The sequence below is a fragment of the Erythranthe guttata genome, chromosome 5 (genome assembly GCF_056151865.1).
Source record: "Erythranthe guttata isolate IM_541 chromosome 5, IM_541, whole genome shotgun sequence".
Taxonomy (NCBI): domain Eukaryota; kingdom Viridiplantae; phylum Streptophyta; class Magnoliopsida; order Lamiales; family Phrymaceae; genus Erythranthe; species Erythranthe guttata.
This window is the reverse complement of record NC_142537.1, coordinates 15,656,055-15,678,351: the sequence shown is the minus strand read 5'-3', so window position 1 is coordinate 15,678,351 and position 22,297 is coordinate 15,656,055. Positions and strand designations below refer to the sequence as shown.

The following is a 22,297-nucleotide window of genomic DNA, read 5'->3' as shown; positions in this document are numbered from 1 at the left end:
GGCCCTTCGCACTTAATTACAAAAATGACATTTAACTTCTTTTGCATTCTAAATAATTTCAACACATTCAAACTTATTTGTAAATCACGTAAACCCTTTTATACATACTAAAATTACATCCAATTCAACTTCAATTTCATGATTTGCACCATAATTTAGCCCAAGTTCACTAATTAACCAATTTTAACCATTATTCCAATTTTGACCGCTGGTTAGCCGTCGTTGACCGCGGACTCCGGCGTTAACTTTTTTTTTTTTTTTTGAAAACCTTATTTATTTTTTTACGGCAGGTCAACCGCCATTGACCACTGGTCTCCGGCGTTGGCTTTTTTTTTTATTTTTGAAATTTATTTTTTTCTTAAAAAAAATAGTTTTAATTAATATTATTGTCTTTGCTGCTAAATTACTACCGGAGACAGTAATTTAAATATCTGAGACGGTAATATTACTGTCTACGGCATTGATTTTTTTTTTTTGATTTTTTTTTCTTTAAAATATTATTTTAATTAATATTACTGTCTTGACTGCTAAATTACTATCTCCAACAATTATTTAAATGTCGGAAACAGTGATTTTAGCTGTCTGAGACAATAATTTTACTTTATTAATTAATTTTATCGTCCTGGCCTGCAATTTTGCTGTCTTCGACCGGAATATTATTGCTGCAATTAGTTTTTCACCGGTGCGATGCACGGGATTCTTTAAGATTAAATTGTTGTAAAGTGTTATAAATAAACCATCATAACTTGCTATGACATCTAAATAATTCATTTTTATTTTCAAGTTTGCTACTTTGAATTGGCAAATTTTGCACTCTAACTGAGTCGTGAAGTGAACAGTATGTTTTGGAATAATACAATAGTTAAGTCCTAAAATCAAGATGCCTTAAACTTTAAGAACAATTATCAAGAATTCCCACTAAAATAAGGTGAAATTGATAACACAACCACAATAATATTGACGTAATGGCGTACAATATGAGAACTTTTATTTCTAAAAATTGCCGTAGGGCTAAAATCAATTCGGAAAATTAACGTAATGGCACGACCACATCAATCCAAACAACACCACCGCCTTCATTGAACCCCCCGAAAACGTATCTTTTTTTCTTCAATATCCCACATTCAAAAATTTCCCAATTTGATTTCAGAAGCGAAGCAATTGAAAGTAAAATTGGAAGCGAAAAAACAAATCAAACGGTTGCAGAAGGAAGAATTGAACTGTCTTTTGCGAGAGAAGAAGAGTTACGCAAGAAATAAGCAGTTCCGTAAAAGTTTTGAAAAGAAGCGACGATTCGCCTCACATCCGAAAATACGTATAAGCTTTTGGACTATCAAAATATTACAAAAATTGCCCTAGGGTTGGAAACCCCATGGATTGTCTTTCTATATATATACTGGTTGAGATTTTGTGGGTATGTGCTTAAATGAAAATTAGTTATTTTTTTTATAAATTTTATTTTAGTTTCTTTATTTTCAAGGAATTTAATTAAAGTCTTCCGGTTGATATTTAATGATGAGTATAAAGTACAATTATTTTAAAATTATATAATAATTAAAGATAAAAAATAAAAATTCAAAAACACGGTTGAACCGAGGTTGAATCGGTCCAACCGTGACCTAGTTATTTGTCCGGTTTGATCTCTGATCTGGTTTTCAAAACATTGGTCTGGACCAATGTACATTTAACTCCCTTGTCATGTCCCTCTTTGCCATTTGCCATAAATTATAAAACAATTAGAGATAAATTGCATAGATTAATAACCAGATCATAACTCCTATGAGACCATTTAAATTATAATTAAGCATGTACATAAGAGAAAAATTAATATAATCTAAATTTAAAATCATTTTTAGCATAGATTAATTATTCATTTAAAACACATAATTCATTTAATCACATAAATAAAATTACTTAATCATTCAATCAAATCGAGTCGATCACATTTAACCAAATATTATAGATCACATAAATAGTTAGGATGCAATAAACAGTTAGTAGTTAATTCATGAAATGGAAATTATCGATTTACTCAATATAAGTTCATATGATATGCTTATGAAATTGCGGTGCGTTACACGGTTCATGTTCGATTTTAGCCATAAACCGAACCGAACCGAACCGAACCGAACCAAGCCATGCACACCCTTATTAATAACCATGCTCTAGAGTAACTAAATTTGCAAGATCTAAATCTGAACAAAATCTACTATCCTCGTGTTTCAATTTTTTGTTGTTTCCCTCTTCTCTCTCAGCTCAAAGAATAGACCGAAGCTCAGCTGTAATCTTCAAAACGAAAGATAAATATTTGTATAATCCGCAAAAGATAAATATTTTTAGAGGCACTCTACCTGCTTTATTATGAGATGTACAAAAGATGATTGAATAAAATACTGATTCTCAATAAATATGAAGCGTTGATCGTATCTTATTGCCTGGATGTACGCTATTTTAATGCTCCTATCTGTTGCCTATTTTTTTCAAACAAAAGGTTCTACGATAAATAAAATATTTATAAATTTATTTGTAAAAGACTACAGAGAAGTTAAACAAGTGTAGAAATTGATAAATTTGAAGACTCATATTTACCTGTTCCTTTGCTGCAAGGACATTTTTTGGGAACCCTTCCATCGATTTTGAATCCGCAGATCGAAAAATCTGTTCAAATCAATGTAAGACACAAGATCATATTTAAATCACCTAGTTTTGAATAGAGAATTTTTATACGGTAGTAAACCGTGCATTACCTGAATATGCCAGTTTTTAGGATCATCTTCCTTAGAGATCCACGATAATTGGTGGTCATTCGAAATAGTACCGGAATAACTAGCTATTTGTGAAATGTGTTCGACATCAACTAAATTATAATCATGCCAACTTAGTATTTATTTGCAAAGTCTTGTAAGCTCAGTCAGTGACTTTCTTCCACCATTGCCCAAAATTCCTGAGCACATCGTAAGCAGCCGAACCTTCAATTCGGCAATGTAAGTCGTGGCACGGTTGTCTTTGTCTTGTGTGACACATACAAGGACCAACTTGTGACCCTTATCCTAAGTATAGATTATATTCTACACTTTTTTTGTTTAATAAGGTTTTATAGATGCTGTAGACGCATAAAATTAATTAATTGGTTAATTAAATTAGCCAATTAAATTGTGTCTAAATTAAATTATAATTTATCTTACAAAATAAGTTATGGAGATAATTATCAATTAATTATTGGCCAATAGGATTATTTCTTCTCTCCAAGTTATAAGAGATAAATATCAATTTAAAGAGAGCCAATCAAATCGCGCCACGTCATCAAGTAGACTTTAAGTAGGACTCTTATTCTACCACTATAAATAGGGACCTTCTCTACACAATTCAGAAGACAACTCAAGAAGAAGAAAAACCGTAGGAGAAAATTCTCTCTACAATATTCAAGTAGTTCTTCATCAAATTCAAGGCGTTCTTCATCAAATCGAGGGCGTTCTTCAACAAATCAAGATCGAAGGAAGATTGAAGGGTCAAATCCACCAAGAACTTCAAGATCTTCAAGTCAAAACCCATCAAAGTTCAGCGTTTCGATCCGAGATTCAAGTCGCAAGACCCTCGGAAGACGTTATTCAAATCCAAATCAAATCCGGAGAAGATCAAGTCAACGACCCGTCTCCGAAATTCAAAGTCAAACACATATTGTTCTTGAGAGAAGAATCAGAGGATTAAATTAGAGTTTGTAACCCGCAATATTTTATTTTAATTCAATAAATTATCTTTGTGCAAGTTTTTCTTGTTTGTCTAAATCGCAGATAAGAATTTGTTGTTACAGATGCTATCTATTGTTTGTCTTTAATTAATTTGGCATCGTAAGTAGCCGAACTTTCGTGTCTCCATTGTTATATATATATATATATATATATATATATATATATATATATACATATATATATATATATATATATATATATATATATATATATATATATATGGGGTTATTTTTGAACCCAAACCCGCTTGTCGTTCAAAAGGTCTTCAATTGTCCCAACCAAATTCACGTGCAAATCTAGTGCAAATCGCGTATAAATCTTGTGTATGTTATGTGATTATATGTGCAAATTCGTTCTTATTTTTCTAAGGGAACATTTTCAGCAAGAAATAATGATTCATTAATTCGTTTATATTATGTAGAGAGACATTTGAAATATTTAGTATGATAATGTGATGCGATGTGATGTGCAAAAATATTGTGTAAAGTAATAAATATGTTGGAATAGAGTATTATATATAATTGCTCGTAATTTTTTTTAAATAGAGTGGAATTTAATACATATTTTTTGATGCCATGAGTCACTTTAAATATTTACATCCGAACATCTTGTTATGTATGTGTGTGTGTGTGTGAATTTTAGTACTTAGAAATATTTCAGCCAAAATAAAAAATACAAATTCACTATCTCCTTCCATTTTTTCAAGCATAACTCATCTTGCAAACAATCCTTGGATGACTATTTATGCAATTGTTTAATTTATTTTAATATTTTATTACCTTGAGCATTTTTTTTTGTAGGTTATAATGACAGATCATTTTTTTATAATTAAAATCCATCATGGTGTGAAGTCTTATCATCCCAAATGAGTAGCACTATTGTGACCCCTTGTTGAGACTTGTACTTTTGAACAGCTCCCGCAAACTCAAGTCCCTACCATTCGGCAACCGTTTACTTGGCTCTCTCACATACATTATCTTATGATAAATCGATCGCCCTGCAATATATACCAAATTTTGTGCCTCTGATATTGCATGGCATATATCCTCCCAACATTTTTGGTGCTCAAAGTTTCTCCCATCATCCAACCTGATATCAGGTAGCTTCCCATGAATCACGTGTGCGTCCTGATATAGAGTTAATTTCCCTCCATGCCGCAATGAAAAATAACTACGCTTTACTGCATAATTTTCCACGATACCACTCGCATAGCTTGGATTTACGACAAATGGAATGAATGTGATATGCAATCTTATTGCAGTATAAATCTCATTTGTTTCTACCACGGGAAACCATTCATCTATTAGCTCGTCCGTAGTAATTCTCTTTGCCGAAACAAAGGCACCAAATTCACTTTTGGATATATGAGTCTCTATAAGAACGAATCTAAGCTGTATAATCAATCAAATATCATAACCTTTTACCGGGTTCAAAATAATAATAATAATAATAATAATAATGATAATAATGATAATGATAATAATAATAATGATAATAATAATGATAATGATGATAATGATAATGATGATAATGATGATGATGATGATGATGATGATGATGATGATGATGATGATGATGATGATGATGATGATGATGATGATGATGATGATGATGATAATAATAATAATAATAATAATAATAATAATAATAATAATAATAATAATGATAATAATAATAATAATAATAATAATAATAATAATAATAATAATAATAATAATAATAATAATAATAATAATAATAATAATAATAATAATAATAATAATCATAATAATAATAATAATAATAATAATAATAATAATAATAATAATAATAATAATAATAATAATGTAGCACCCCCTCTATTATAGGCGACAAATCGAACCGGTTTATCGGAATTAAGTTATTTAGCGGAAGCAACTTATAGGATCACTTTTAAAATACGAAGAATCAACACTTGCGATTTCAAAACCATACTTGAATATTTAGAATTCTAGTAATTTTCGCAACATTGTTTTGAAAAGCTTGAGTCGATTATATTTATATTTTTTTTTTGAAGGAGTTTAATCGAGTGCTACACTATCATGAAACATAGGTTCGAAATTACAATCAGAGTTCAGAAATATTTTGGCGATAAACGATTAAAGCACGAAATATACGAACTATTCATAAACATAAACGGATCAATATATTATAGAGTTCAAAATAGGATCCGTTACCGATTAAAGTCCCGTACTTTAAAAACGAGTACGATAGTAAACGAAACGGAAGTTACTTTATATTACATCACCAAAATAGTATTTAGCCACACTTATAGAACCCTCGTTCGAACTTCCAAAAAACTCCGGGCAAGACTTCGATCCACTACTCGGTCCATTCCGGGGGAGGTTTACCACTAGCACTACCTGCAATTAGAAAATATCTATATGAGCTATTAAGCTCAATAAGAAACTCGAGGAAATACCGAGGGTTGAAAATAGGTTATACATATATATAGTATATATAACATTCCGATCACCTTCACCGAGTCATACAAACATCAAACATGAATCGAGTCAAAAAGTACTAAAGCATATAAGTCACAAACATGCTCATGAATGCAATCCGTGTAAAAATCATTTTTTTTTATCGGATCCGTGAAAGATTAATTTCTATATTCGGATAATAAACCGTTTCGAGCCCGTCTATGGATCCCACTCATATCACTCGTATCACTCCTCTCAACCCTAGTTGGATACCGGCCCACCGTATCCGATTCGTTTATTACCCAAACATTCCATTAATCTTTCAATTTTGTCAAAAGCAAATGCATGTCATGGAATGACTACAATTTATGTAAAAGTCATTTAAACATCACAAATATCAATCAAGTATCACAAAACCACACAAATATCACAATTACCACATAATTGTACTTTTGGGCAAAATTCCCCAAATCCACACACAAACACACACCCACGGTCACACACACACACACACACACACACACACACACACACACACACACACACACACTCTGAGCACACACACATGCAGCCACACATTAAAACATCACCATTTAATATGAAACCATGCTTGTAAAGCAAGCACCCCTTTTTTCACCTTTCATTTAATGAATTAATTACCACTTCTACGTAATAATCTATTCCAATAAATTCCAGCAGTAATAAACTCATCCATGCAGCCATTTTAAGGTACAAAATCCCAAATCTCATCACTCATACTTATTACTCCCTCCTTCCCTCAATAGTTGTCACTTTTGTTAGTTGCACACATATTAAGAAACTTAATAAATATGTATAGATAGTAACAAAAAGTATAGTAAATCACTAAAATACCCATGCCATTAATTGATTTTTAAATAACTATTTCAATTAATTATGAGTGAGAAAAGGGCAAAATTGAAAAAAATGTAATTAATTATTCATTGGAATAGTAAAATGACAAATAATTTGAAATATGAAAAAATTGAAAAAGTGTCAAATATTAAGGGAAGGAGGGAGTAAATCAAAGGCATGACAATAAAAGCACAACACATAATAAATGACATGTAATTTGTCCAAATTTCGAAATAATAGCAAACCAATTCCAAAAATTCCCAAATTAAATACTAGAACTCCTAACTGATCCAAATTTCAGATTCTGAAATTATTTTAAATTTTCACAAAGTTTCGAATTTTCTTGAAATTAAAAACTAGAAAACCCCTTTTTTCTTTTAAAAATCAAAACCTCTAATATAACCTTAATTACTTTGAAAACCTTTGTAAAGACAACTTTTTCTTCATTAAATACTTGCTGGAAAACAGATCCAAACTTTAAAAATGAGAGATTTTTCGGAAATTGCAGTTTTGACCCAAAAGTTTCAAGATTTACACATGCAATCACACTAGAAGTTCAAAATCTACCTTTTCATGAAAAACCCCTAACAATCTGAATTTTTACTTTAATAAATGCAGAAAACTAAGTTAAAAATTTACTGTATGCATAAATTTCGAAAATTACATATTTTACCCCAAAATCTCTATATCTACACATGCAAGACTACTAGAAGTTCAAAAAACACTTTTTCTTACAAAACTTCTTTAAATCAGAAATTTTTGTTCAATAAATGCTGGAAACCTGTTTTGAAAACACATTTAGGACTGACTTCTCAAAAGTTACAGATTTGACCCAAAAATCTTTCAATTTACACATGCAACGAAATCTTCTTCCAAGATTACTAGGAGTTCATGAGGTCGAGAAGGGCATCTCATCTCCACATTTACAATAAAACAATTGACTTCTAACAGCAGATCTTGAATTATAGCTAGAAACAACAAATTCTTAATTTTTTATTCCAAATTAAAAATATAGCATAAATAAAGAGAGAATGAAATGTACTTCGAATCCGCGACTGCAAGTGCTGAAATTAGCTACCTACGCTGAAGAAGCTTCAAAATATGAATTGCCAACTTTCTAATTGTGCTTTCAATGATGAATTCATGAGGAATTAAGAGATTTCGAAAATTTGGGCTTAGGATTTTGCCGAGAATTTGGATATTTATGAAATATTCTAAAAATCTGAACATTATGAGGGGGAGGGGGGTGCTTTTGTGTGTCACGTGCGGCGCACGTGCGATTTTCCGTCCATACTAACTGGACAAATGGACGGAGGGACAAAAACATCGTAAAAGTGACATGTTTAGGGACGAAAATTGTAACTTCATCTTGTTTAGGGACGAAAATCGTGTAAGTGGCAAAGTATAGGGACGAAAAGTGTAATTATCCCTCAACAAATCAAACAAAATCAAAAAAATCCAAAAAATTAATAATATTGTTGTGGTTCACAGTAATTGTACTGACATTAACGGTACGAAAGAGATATAACCCTTGAACTAGAATAATAAAAATGGTTAGTCATAAACTTATTCATAAAAATCCATTAACATACTAAATCATATCACTAATTTATTAAATATTTATTTTAAATATAGCTTAATTTTAACAAAATAAATTTTTAATAAATATATAAATAATTAACAAAAATTATAAACCACGTGCAATGCACGTGTCACTTATTGGTATAGTTAAGCATGTACATGAGAGACAAATCAATATAATCTAAATTTAATATCATTATTAGCATATATTAATTATTTATTTAAAGCACATATTTCATTTAATCATATAAATAAAATTACTAAATCATTCAATCAAATCGAGTTAATCACATTTAATCAAATATTATAGATCACATAAACAGTTAGGATGCAATAAATATTTACTAGTTAATTCATGAAATGAAAATTATCGATTTACTCAATATAATTTCATATAATATGCTTATTAAATTGCGGGGCCTTACACGGTTCATGTTCGATTTTAGCCAAAAATCGAACTGAATCGAGCCGTGCACACCCCTATTAATAACCATGCTAAAGAGTAACTAAATTTGCAAGATCTAAATCTAAACAAGATCTACTATCCTCGTGTTTCATTTTTTGTTGTTCCCTCTTCTCTCTCAGCTCAAAGAATACACTAAAACTCAGCTCTAATTTTTAGAATGTGCTCGTCGAAATATGGACTATCCTCAATAAAGTATTAAATATGCAAACAATATTGCACAGAGTGCCACACCATGTGCGAGAAAACAAGATGCATATCTATGATCCCATGGTTCTTTTCATCGGCCCATATCACCACGGCCGGTCGTCAGGGTTCCAAGAGACCGAATAACTCAAGAAGAAGATCGTTAATTTGACGTTGAACTCAAATGACAAAGATTTGTTCCGTCGCAAAATCCTCAAGCGGATTGATGAGGTCAGATACTTCTACGGTGGAATTTCGACACATGAGTTTGATGATGATGATGATGCATTGGCTCAAATGATGCTTCTCGACGCTTGCTGCGTCTTGCACATAATCAAGTTCGATGTAAAAGAGGTCGACTTATTAGTTCTTCGGCTGGGACGCACAACAGTTGTGTCCATGCTTCGTGATTTCTTAATGTTGGAGAATCATATCCCGTTTTGGATAATCAAGCTCATAATCAACTTAACAGTTGAGGATGGGGACGAACTGCTATGCACATTCTCGAGTGATAGCAATTTTGCGGACTATAGACTCACAGTAGTTCAATGGAAAGAAGGATAAGAACCTTTGTACCTTATTGAAGCCCATCGCATTACTCTTTTCAAAGAGATCGGTGCTGATAGTAGATCCCAAAATATCGACCGACAAAATAACTATAGTCGAAGAGTTGCTTTTAAAATTCAAAGTAGCCCACGCATTCAGTGACTGAACTTAAAGCAAAGGGCATCCACTTCAGCTCGAGCTCTAATTGCTTAAAATACATGAGGTTTAATTCTAACTTCTTATATGGGGAGCTTTGTCTTCCTATTCTACATGTCACTAGCAATTCAAAAGTGTTCTTCTCCAACACTATAGCCTTCAAAATGTCCTCGGAATCCAATACCGACTATGCCGTGGCATCGTATATTACTTTCATGAAAACATTAATTGAGAATACAGAGGATGTTAACGAGCTAAAAAAGAAGGGCATATTGTTCAGTACTTTGGCGAACGATAATGAACAGGTTCAAATGTTCAAAGAGATTGACGGTCTAGATGATTATGGGTCGACAGCTCTTCTCGACGTGCAAATGAAAATTAACGAACATTGTTCTATCAAGGCTAACATGTGGATGACGGAACTAATTTACAAATACTTATTTAGAATGTGCTCGTCGAAATATGAACTATCCTCAATAAACTGCTCCTAGGCTCTGTGGAAGTAATCTCGTAAATGAAGGGGTTTTCTTCCCCTACCAAAGATATATTCCACCCTAGAACTGGATTGTTAGAGTCCGATGTTGCACATGAGATTTCAAAATTGTCAATATTATTTTTAAAAGAATAAATTTCGTACAATTGTCAATATTGTTTTTCAAAATTTTGGATCTTCGTTTATATTTGATATAAAAGCAATAAATATAAAAAGAAAGAAAAGACTAACTTGACCAAGTGGGTGTTTTTTCGCGTTGGTCCATGTATAATGGGGCTGATAAGCTCCCATAACAACCTATGTATCCTTATATCTCGCCACGGACCGTTGATTGATGTTGGCCGAACCAATAATCACATACTCATCATCTACTATCATTCTTTTGGAATGCATATATAACATAAATCGTCTAATTGATCGTGAAGTCGAATCTTGCTATTTTATAATTGTGCTTAAATATATATTATTGAAAATTTAAATTCCTGAACTTGAAAGCAGATAAAAATGTTTGAACCAAAAAAAAAAAATTGGAGACATGTATATTAGTTCCATAGTATAAACATGTTTGACGATTTCTCGTTGAATGAATGGTAACACCTTTGATTTTTCAATAAAAAAAATTATATCGATAAACATATCACTATGTAACATAAGGGATCTGTGTTTGTGTAAGTATTTGGTGTCACTTCAGTTGAAGCAGAACATACAAAATACTTATGCAAACATAATACATCAAATTGAAGAACAATTACATTATTTACACTTACGCTAGACGTTTCTTCTTTATGGCTTTCCTCTCGATTATCAAGACAATAGAAATTCAGATAGTCGGCTGGATGTGAATTCTTGAGATTGATAGATTTGAGCTCGTGAGTAATAATATTATACATCATTTGCATTGTTTGACTTTGCAACAATGAACAATTACATAAAATAATGTACACGTAGAACATTGACAATAAAAGATTCAACATAATGCAAAAAAGTAACGAATCAATTAGTTCTCCAAGCATGTTTTATATTTAAAATATTGATGAGCAGACACTAGATGCACTTCTTTGTCTAAACTGAAATACCTGTCAATAAAGAAATCGTTGTACAGTGGGAATAAGGTTTACCCTCCGGCCACATGTGGATGATAATATAAACAACGAATCTCTCAGTTGCCCTTATTTTGCTGGCAACTTTCAAGCTAGTTATATTGGGATTAAATTATTAGCACATGACAACAACAGTTGTGGTACATTTATGTAACATTGATGCAATAGAAAGAGCTCAAAAAGTTGTTAGTTAAAAGAAATTTATTAGGCAAAAAAGTTAACAAATATTTTCGTCGAGTTCATATTACAGCACCAAAGTTAGGTTCAAATGGAAATTTAGGCCAAATACTATTGAAATGTCTTGCTAATAACCTATATTAGCAACTTACCTTAAGTCCACTATTGTTGTTAAAAGAGAGCAATCTAATTGTTTCTTCGTGTGATTATCTAAAACATACATGTTGTTAAGTGTATATTTTTACACTTAATTGCACCTTTTAATTGGAGCTTTTGGTGTGTTTTAACGATAATTGGTGCTTAAAATGGTTATTATTTGTATTTTAGGTACAAATCGAAGAATTGGCAACTTATGGGGTAAAAACTGCAAATTCGGAGAAAAAGTGGGCCAAAAGTAAAAAAATCAAAACGCTGAAGAATTAAAGACCGGACGGCCGTCTGGATTTCAAGGCTATTTCTCGCACGGGCGTCCGGGTTCACGAGGTGGCGCAGTGAAGGAAGTTTAAATACACAAGGAAACCGCCCTCTTATATTTTTGCACCATATTTAAAGGCCAAAAAGCACACAATAAGAAATCTATCTTTTTACACACATTCTAGGAGCAAGAGAACGGAGCAACGAAGACGAAGACTTGACGATTCTTCATCATAGTTCTCCCTTTACTTTTGTTCATAACTTTTATGAATTTTCGTATTTTTATCATGCTTTTCGTAGAGAACATGAGTAGCTAAGTTTTTATTCTAGGATTTTGTTGGAACCCTATGTGGTGATTCGAACCTATTTTTCTAATATTATGCAAGTTTAAATTCTTTGATATTTCTTCTATTTGATCTTATTTAGCGCATGAATGTAGCTAATTTATGTTGTTATATGTTATTGTTAGAATTGATTGACAGATCGTTTCAATAATTAGAACAAGGATAGGAGAGCCTTCGAGTAGTTTTCACCGGATGAGTGTGTTAGTTGCATGTGTTATCGTAGACATACAGATAATACCTTAGGTAGCCGTTTTCGAGACTTGTTATTTAATGTTTTATTCATAATAGGTTTGCATAGACATATAGTGAATCGTTTATGAATAATAGACCCATAATACAAGCGACAACGGGTTATGAGTAATTGAGTGTCTCGGGTTAATAATCGGGAATCGTAACTTGCATGATAGAAGTTAATTGGGTGATGAATTATCGCATAGGGGGGAGATAAAATCCTAGATCCGTTTTTATATTGATATTTTCTCGTGATTATTTGCTTTCTTAATTAGTTTAATTGTTTAATTGATTTAAATTGACAAACTTGCGTAGGCTGGATAAAAATCATAATTGTTAGAATTTGGTACTTAGGATTAGGTAATTTGAGTATTCCCTGTGGGATCGACATCCGACTCTCACGAGTCCACTTTTACTACTTGTTTGTGATACGTGCACTTGCGTGTTAGGTATTTCACACCAACAAGTTTTTGGCGCCGTTGCCGGGGAATACGGCTAAATTATTTATTTATCCTAATATTAAATTTGAGCAATTTTTCTTACTTCATCCGTTTTATTTATTTTATTTAATTATTTTATTTTATTTTTATTTTGTTTTAGGTACTTTTTATGCGAAGAGGACACGGCACGAACCTACTACCTCTTGATCCCGAAATTGAGCGAACGTTTAGGCAAGCCAGGAGAAATAAACGGATAGCTCAAAACGCTCCCGCAACGATTGAAGAAGAGATTAATCGTGGGGGAGGTACATCCTGAATAAGGTAATTCCTCTTAGTGATAGTGGAGGCGCTGGAGCGCGAGGGGGTGAGAACCGTGTTCGCATATCCAGGAGCCTCATCAATGGAGATACACCAATCAATTTCGCGGTCGGGTCTGATCACCAACGTGCTACCGCGTCATGAGCAGGGCGGCATCTTTGCTGCCGAGGGCTACGCGCGCGTTTCGGGTTCCCCCGGTGTGTGCATTTCCAGCTCCGGCCCCGGAGCGACAAACTTTATGTCCGGCCTGGCGGACGCTCTCTCGGACAGCATCCCGCTAGTGGTGATAACCGGACAAGTCCCCAGATGTGTCATGGGGACTGGCGCTTTCCAGGAGACACCTGTCGTCGGCATCACTAAATTGGTCACTAAGAGGAATTACCTTATTCCCGGATAGCATTCAGTCACTTTTTCCCACCGTTGCTCAAAGTTCTTGAGCACATCATAAGCAGCCGAGCCTTCAATTTGACCATGTAAATCATGGAACGATTATCTTTGTCCCTATTATTTGTCTTTAATATGGCATCATAAGCAGCCGAGCCTTCGTGTCTCCATTGTTTATGTGTGTGTGTGTGTGTGTGTGTGTCTATATATATATATATATATATATATATATATATATATATATATATATATATATATATATATATATATATATATATATATATATATATATATATGGTTAGTTTTCGTCGTTCAAAATGTCTTCAATTGTCCCAACGGAATTCAAGTGCAAATCGCGTACAAATCTCGTGCATGTTATGTGATTATACGTGCAAATTCATTCTTATTTTTCTAAGCGAACATTTTCAGCAAGAAATGATGATTCAAAATAAAAGGAATGTGATATTCTTTAATATTAATTCGTTGATATTATGTAGAGAGACATTTGAAATATTTAGTATGATAATGTGATGTGATGTGATGTGCAAAAATATGTTGGAATATAGTATTTGATATCATTACTCTTAATTTCTTTAAATACAGGGGGATTCAATTCATATTATTTTAAGACATGAGTCACTTTAAATATTTACATCCGAAAATCTTATTAGCCGATACTACTTGGTCGATTAGCTTTACTCGTTGTTGTATATTTTTGCAGTCCCCACCCTATATTATATATATATATATATATATATATATATATATATATATATATATATATATATATATATATATATATATATATATATATATATATATATATATTTGTGTGTGTGTGTGTGTGAAGTTTTAGTGCTTAGAAATATTTCAGCCAAAATAAAAAATACAAATTTACTATCTCCTTCATTTTTTTCAAACATAACTCATCTTGCATATAATCCTTGGATGACTATTTATGCAGTTAGCTTATTTTAATATTTTACTAACTTGAGCATAATTTGTTTGTAGGTTATAATGGCAAATCATTTTTTTATAATTAAAATCCATTATGGAGGCATATTTACGGAGTTTGAATATGTTGCGGGTTTGGCTTACATTGAAAGAGATGTTTAACCTGATTAATGTCGTATTTTGAGATAATTGGTTTAACTAAAGAACCTAGATATTCGGTAACTTAGATTGAGAGAGATGTTTACGCTGATGTGATGCCCTATTTTGAGGTATTTGGTTTAACTAAAGAAATTAGACATTCAGTTACTAATGTGGTTTGCTTAGGATTGTCATTTGAAATTGGGCTCATGATGACACCTAGAGTTCAACATTATAGAGAAATTAAGAAGAAAAATAAGAAAAAGAATACAACCGAATGAAAAAATGAGGCACATATAAGCTTTAAATCCTTACACAGTATATATAATCAACATAGGGGTAAAAATGTCAAAAAAAAAAGGACAAGGCTATTATAACTGTTGTTGACAAGAAAGTCAACATGTGAAGTCGACATATTCAAACATAAAATTAAATCAATTAAATCGTCAGGTAGATAATACTTTGATCACGAAATTCTTGGCAGATCATCCGAGTTTGCAAGATATCCGTACGCACATCAATACGGAGTGAAATTTGTGTTCGAAGCCTGCAATAGGCTTCTTGGATCCCAAACACACACATAATTACACATACATCCATGTCTATACATACTTAGTGGGTAGTTATACATTTAATCAAATATGTTATTTTATTCACCTAATATAAATAACTAGGTGTAGTATCTAACTCCCCCAAATTGTTAAGGCAAAAGTTGGTATGGCTTGATAATTGATATTGGAACATGAAATTATAATCTCATTTCACTTAATAATATTCTCAACACACAGTTTGAACATTACATTTTTAAGCAATTGGAAAGCCCTTCAATAACAACTTTAATTTGATACAATATTACATTTTACTAATACAAAAGGTAGATCAGTTACCCAAACATAATTGATTATATCTAAATTATATCTAAATTTCCAACAGTTTGAAATGAGTACTTCAACAACTTTATTATAAACAAGCCCCACTATATATATATATAAGGTACGTTCCAACTATATTTCTCTTGCATTACATTTAGCGACAACAATATATCGTCTCTTAAACAAATTATTTATATATAGTGTCCTTGCATAATTTATTTAGACTATATATCTTATATATAAAAGAAAGAAACGTTGGACAACCCTAGAAAAACCCTAATGGCATATTTGTAATTAATTAAATCTTCTAATTATTAAATCTCTTTTTCGTTTTTTGTAACTTTCGCTCCTAATTTTCAGCCCTAAAATCTCTAATGCACAACTAATTAAATCTTCTAAATATTAAAATCTCTTTTTTTTTTTGTTTTTTTGTAATTTTTTTGTTTTATTTCCAGCATTATTTTTTGTATTATTTTATCTCCAGCATATTTTTTTTTATTTTTATTTGTTTTCGAATTTTATCACATTTTTAATATTATTTTATCTCCAGCATAGTTTTTGTATTTATTTATTTATTTTCCATCTCAATCTTTTTTGTTGGATTCCCAAAAACTTCCAACACTTTCAACTTCTCTCTCCCACTTCAACACGTTTACATTTTCTCTTCATATTTATATCCGACCTCTCAACTTCTCAACCCATTCATATTTAGCTATTTTGCAAAGTGAAACCAGAAGATACGGTAAGGATTCTCCCTTTCAACTTTTTTTCACTCTCTCTATACATTTTATTTGCATATGTGTTTTTCTCATTTTCAGCACAGACTTTCCTTTTCATAATGCTTCAATCGGTGGATTCATAAATAATAAATGAAACAGGGTGAGAAGCATCGTAAAATTAAGAATTTTAAGCTGCATGATAGATAAAGATTGTGGCAATAATGCAATTTTCGGAAGTTTCTCAGTCAGGTAGGAGTTTTTTCTCAATGATTACAGATTGACCCCGTTGTGGCTATGATGCAATTTCCGGAAGTTTCGTAAACTGGCAGGAGTTTCTTCAATAATTAATATAAAAAACATATGAATAATGTATTGCTTTCTATTTACAGTGGCAAATAATAGGAAATCAGTTGTTGACGACCCTATCATGGAAATCCACTGCTATTATCAAGCAAGGTATAATAGTTTTTAACTTTATTGTTGTTAATCTTCAGTTTCCTTGCAGTTAGATATAAAACTTGCTATCTTGGCTTTATCTGAGGTGAACATAATGGATGTGCTTTAGTATTTCAAATCATAAGTTTGGTAAGAACTATAATGTCTCTTGATTGTGGTTATTAAGTATCTAAGTGTATTACTATGTATATCATGTATGCAGTTGTATGAACACTCAATGCAATACATTGAGATGATAGTCAATTGGTGTAAGTGATGCAATACTGACTTCAAAACTTTTTTGTGTTTCATAATAGTTTCTATCGTTGGACTTGCAATCATGGCATTTTTGTTCCTGCAGTCATTGGTTTTATGTGCTTCCGTGAAACTCTTATCTTCTTAGTGTAGTCACATTTTCCACGTCTTATTTTACTATGTGTAAATCATTTCAGTTCTAAGCGTCGATGCAATCGATATGTCGGGGAAGCATGAAGTTGATCTTGACACAAATATATGGAAGGTTAGGAGAATGGCTTAGTTACGATGCAAGATGCAGAGATAGCCTTTTCCGATGATATGTTGTCGATAAAATTTGCTTATATATATTTTATTTTTTGTTTTGTGTAGTAAGTACTTAGTTTACTATGTTCCACTGATGAATTATTAATGAATGATTGTAATAAAAATTTTCATCATACGAATACATCAAATGTTTGTGTATATACTTACAACATCAAAACATGCAATTTGTTGTCCCGTGCATCGCACGGGTACAATTACTAGTATATATATATATATATATATATATATATATATATATATATATATATATATATATATATATATATATATATATATATATATATATATATATGAACTATAGTAGTAGTTATTGATCATGGGCAGAAGACAAACGTGTAGTTGGTACCACCCGGGCAAGTGAAAGTGCTCGTCGGGCCATTCTGGGTGTAGCTATAAGCATCGGGGCACATCTTCTTAAAATACCTTGAATATCCCGTGGGCCCACAACTTCTTTGGCCGTTAGTGCAGCAATACTCATTAGTGCGAAAGACGGTGCACGAGTTGTTGCATTCCCGGGGCCTGCCGCTCATTCGGACACTGTTCGTTCATGAGGATCGTGCACCTCATGCTACGACAACCATTGCTCGTGGGACTGAACTCCATCGGGATATAGAACCTGTCCAGTAAAGAAATGTCGAGCAAGTCCAAGTTGCTGAACTGATTCATAGCGTACTCCGTCAGGGTACTGGGGGCTGGCCGTATGCCTGGCACTCCAGGCGACCGTTGGACATGTGGTATTTGCTATTTCTTTTATTAAGGAGAATCGCGCAGTTAGTGGACATGTGGCATTTGCTATTTCTTTTATGAAGAGGGAATCACGCAATTGCAATTTTCACAGGGATAGTAAATGCATAAGCTCATTATTATACTGTTGATTTTTCAAGTTTTCGTCAATTTTAACAATACCTTTTGCATTTATTTAGGGTTTTTGCTTCAAAGATCTATCGACGAAGAAAAACACCCAGTTATTATATTGCTGAATTTTCAAGTCTTCGTCAATTTCAACCATCCCTTTTGCACTTATTTTCTTTGCCTCAAACTTAATTTATGAAGAAAAAATAGCTAATATTAGAATTAAAATAAGGAAAATGATACAATAATATTTAATATTTGAGTAATTTGTTAAATTTTTTATTCGCTAAATGTCCTTTAATTACTCTCCAAACATGCAAAAATGAAATAAAATTTAAATTAATAATTATCCAATTAATAATTATCGAATGTGCAATATAATGCATAGTTGTGAAATTTTAGCTGAGAAATTGTTACTAGATATACAATTCTTGTAAAAATGGAAAAAATAGGAATTAATAGAACATGTATAACTAGAGTCGGGGCCACAAAGAAACTAACATAATCTATGACCTTTAGATCTAGAAGATTTATATGGTATGTTTGTATATTAACTAAATTAATTAATTAAACAAAAAGGTTTTTTGTTTTTTTTAGAAACAAAATCAATTTTCATTCTCAAACACATTTCAAGAGAGATTACAAAATGTATTAGTGGAGGAAGATCGAATAAAAGACACTGGCCCTGTTTTGACAGAGATGCTACTTCATGAGCCACCTAGTTCCCTTCTCGGAGTATATGTTGGACTCTAAATTCTTCAAAATCTTCGCTAATGCGTTTAATATCCATTATGATAATTCCATATGCCGCTCGAGAATCAGAAGGTCCCTTTATGGCAGAGATAACCACAGAAGAATCGCCCTCTATGATGATCTTCAACAAATTCCTTTCGCGAGCTAAATGGACCGCCAAAAAAACAGTTTTGGCTTCCGCCGAAGTAGGATCTAGAGGTTGTGTCACACACAGGGTTAACCACCCTAAGTATACACCCGAACTCGATCTACCGATAGCTCCTAATCCACAAACTCCATCCACACAATTAACTGTTGCATCGAAGTTGATTTTCACCACATCATTTTCCTGGGGTTCCCAACGCACCGAGTTTCTATCACTTTGAACATAGGTCTGCAACACTACGGATGTGGCAGCATGAAGTTCTTTCCAGTACTTCTCCGCGAACGCTACAATTTTTACTGCTTCAGTTTGCTTCCTTTTAAAGATTCATTTATTTCGAGCATATCAAATAACCCAGCATAATAGGACAATTTTTTCAAACATTTTGGAATCAACTTTCTTTCTAACGCCTTACAACCACTTATATACTTCTATTTCCAATGTATGATAGATCGCCCGAGGGAGGTCACTTAGTGCCCAAACTTGACGTGTGAAAGAGCAATAGAACAAATTGTGTAAAACACTTCCTTCCCTCTCACCACATGTTACGCAACAGCAGTCCTCCAGTATCCTTCGGTTCTTCAAATTTTTAGCCGTAAGCTTATTCCCATATTCAAAGGGGAATGCTACGAGTTTTGGAGTATCCGTTTGAAGACTCTACTTAAATCTCAAGATCTTTGGGACTTGGTGGAAAAAGGGTTTACCGACCCTGACGACCAGATTGAGGGAAAACAAGAAGAAAGATTCAAAAGCATTGGTGATAATCCAACAAGCAGTCCATGATAGCGTCTTCTAGCGAATTGCAGCGGCAACCACGTCAATGCATGCCTGGTCTATTCTGCAAAAAGAGTTCCAAGGTGACTCAAAGGTGATCGTTGTGAGATTGCAATCACTTCGTCGCGACTTTGAAACATTGGTCATGAAAAGTGGAGAATCGGTTGCTGATTTTTTGTCTAGAGCAACGACAATAGTCAGCCAAATGCGATCCTACGGAGAGAAAATTGTCGATCAAACGATCGTTGAAAAGGTATTGAGAAGCTTGACTCCAAAATTCGACCACGTAGTCACTGCGATTGAAGAATCGAAAGATTTATCAATTTATTCATTTGATGAACTAACGGGTTCATTGCAAGCACATGAGGCTAGAATCAACCGTTCACATGAAAAAAATGAAGAAAAGGCATTTCAAGTGAAAGGTCCAGCCGCAAGAAATGGCTGGAGTGAAAACTCGACATACAAGGGTCGTGGAAGAGGAGGTTTCCGTGGTCGTGGTCGAGGTAATGGAAGAGGCATAGGTCGTTTTGATGGGCAACGACAATCCAATGAACTAAGGAACAACAAGAGCAACGTCCAATGTCATTATTGCCAAAAGTTTGGGCATGTACAAGCTGATTGTTGGTACAAAGACCAACAAATCAACTTTGCGGCAGAAAATGGAGACAAAGGCAAGCTTTTTATGGCTCATTGCACGGCTGATACTCAGTCGCGCAATATATGGTTCGTAGACAGCGGTTGTTCGAATCATATGACCGGCACCAAATCAATGTTTACGGAGCTTGACGTGACGCAAAGAATGAAGGTTGAACTTGGCAACGGCCAAGAAGTGCAAGTTGAAGGAAAAGGAACGGTGGGCATCGAAACCTCCAATGGTAACGTAAAGCTCGTCCATGATGTTCAATTTATTCCTGATTTAGGATACAATTTGCTTAGTGTTGGGCAATTATTGGTTAGTGGATATTCATTATTATTTGATGACTATACATGTGTCATTAAACACAAGCAATCGGGGCAAATATTGATTAATATCATGATGACTCCGAACAAAATGTTTCCACTTGAAGTTTCAAGCATGGGAAATTTTGCTCTTGCTGCTGGCGGAAAAGATGACTCACGGTTATGGCATTTACGCTATGGGCATCTCAATATCAAGGGTCTAAAATTACTAAGTGATAAAGGTATGGTTTTCGGTCTACCAAAAATCGGCTCGATCGAACTTTGTGAAGCATGTGTTTATGGGAAACAAACTAGAAAACCGTTTCCTGTTGGAAAGGCTTGGAGAGCTTCAAAGAGTCTCGAATTAATCCATGCTGACTTATGCGGTCCTATGCGTACTATTTCTTTTGGTGGGATTCGTTATTTCTTTCTCCTTACCGATGATTATAGTCGTATGAGTTGGATTTATTTTTTGCAAAATAAGTCGGAAGCATTTCAAAAATTCAAACACTTTAAAGCTATGGTGGAGAAGCAAAGTGGATCTTTCATTAAAGCACTTCGCACTGATAGAGGTGGTGAGTTTTTATCTTCCGAATTTAATTATTTTTGTGAAGTAAATGGCATTCACAGGGAATTAACAACTCCTTACACTCCGGAACAAAACGGAGTTGCCGAGCGGAAGAATAGAACGGTGGTTGAGATGGCAAGAAGCATGTCACAAGCAAAGGGGCTTTCGAATGAATTTTGGGCTGAAGCCGTAGCAACTTCGGTATACATATTGAACATTTCTCCCACGAAGGCTGTTATGAACAAAACTCCTTTCGAAGCTTGGCATGGTAGAAAACCATCTGTAAGTCATTTACGGATTTTTGGTTGTATAGCTTATGCTTTGGTAAATTCTCAGTTCCGTCATAAACTAGATGAAAAATCCGAAAAATGTATTTTCATTGGTTATTGCATGGATTCCAAAGCATATAGATTATATAATCCTCTCAGTTGTAAGATTTTGATTCGAAGAGATGTGGTATTTGCTGAAAATGCAAAGTGGGATTGGCATAAAGGTGATGACAATCAACAACAAAATATTCCTCTGCCCATGGAAAATTTTCCAAATGGAAGTGAAGGGCAAATTCTTGAAAATTCTGCACCTGGTTCTTCAGTGGCATCACCCAGCTCGTCCACTCCATCATCACCGAGCCAAAACTCTTCGTCAACTCTTGAAGATTCTTCGGATGAGTCAA

The 22,297-nt window shown here is 33.3% G+C and overlaps 1 protein-coding gene across 1 annotated transcript; it reads right to left on the bottom strand.

The window, feature by feature from the left end:
* Positions 1 to 19,166: 19,166 nt before the first annotated feature.
* Positions 19,167 to 19,887, bottom strand: LOC148770750 (uncharacterized). The gene is made up of 2 exons (XM_088818038.1): positions 19,883 to 19,887; positions 19,167 to 19,659 (listed from the first exon to the last, which is right to left on the bottom strand). Exons 1-2 carry the CDS (start codon positions 19,885 to 19,887, stop codon positions 19,167 to 19,169), a joined length of 498 nt encoding a protein of 165 aa, XP_088674164.1.
* Between the last annotated feature and the right edge of the window lie 2,410 nt (positions 19,888 to 22,297).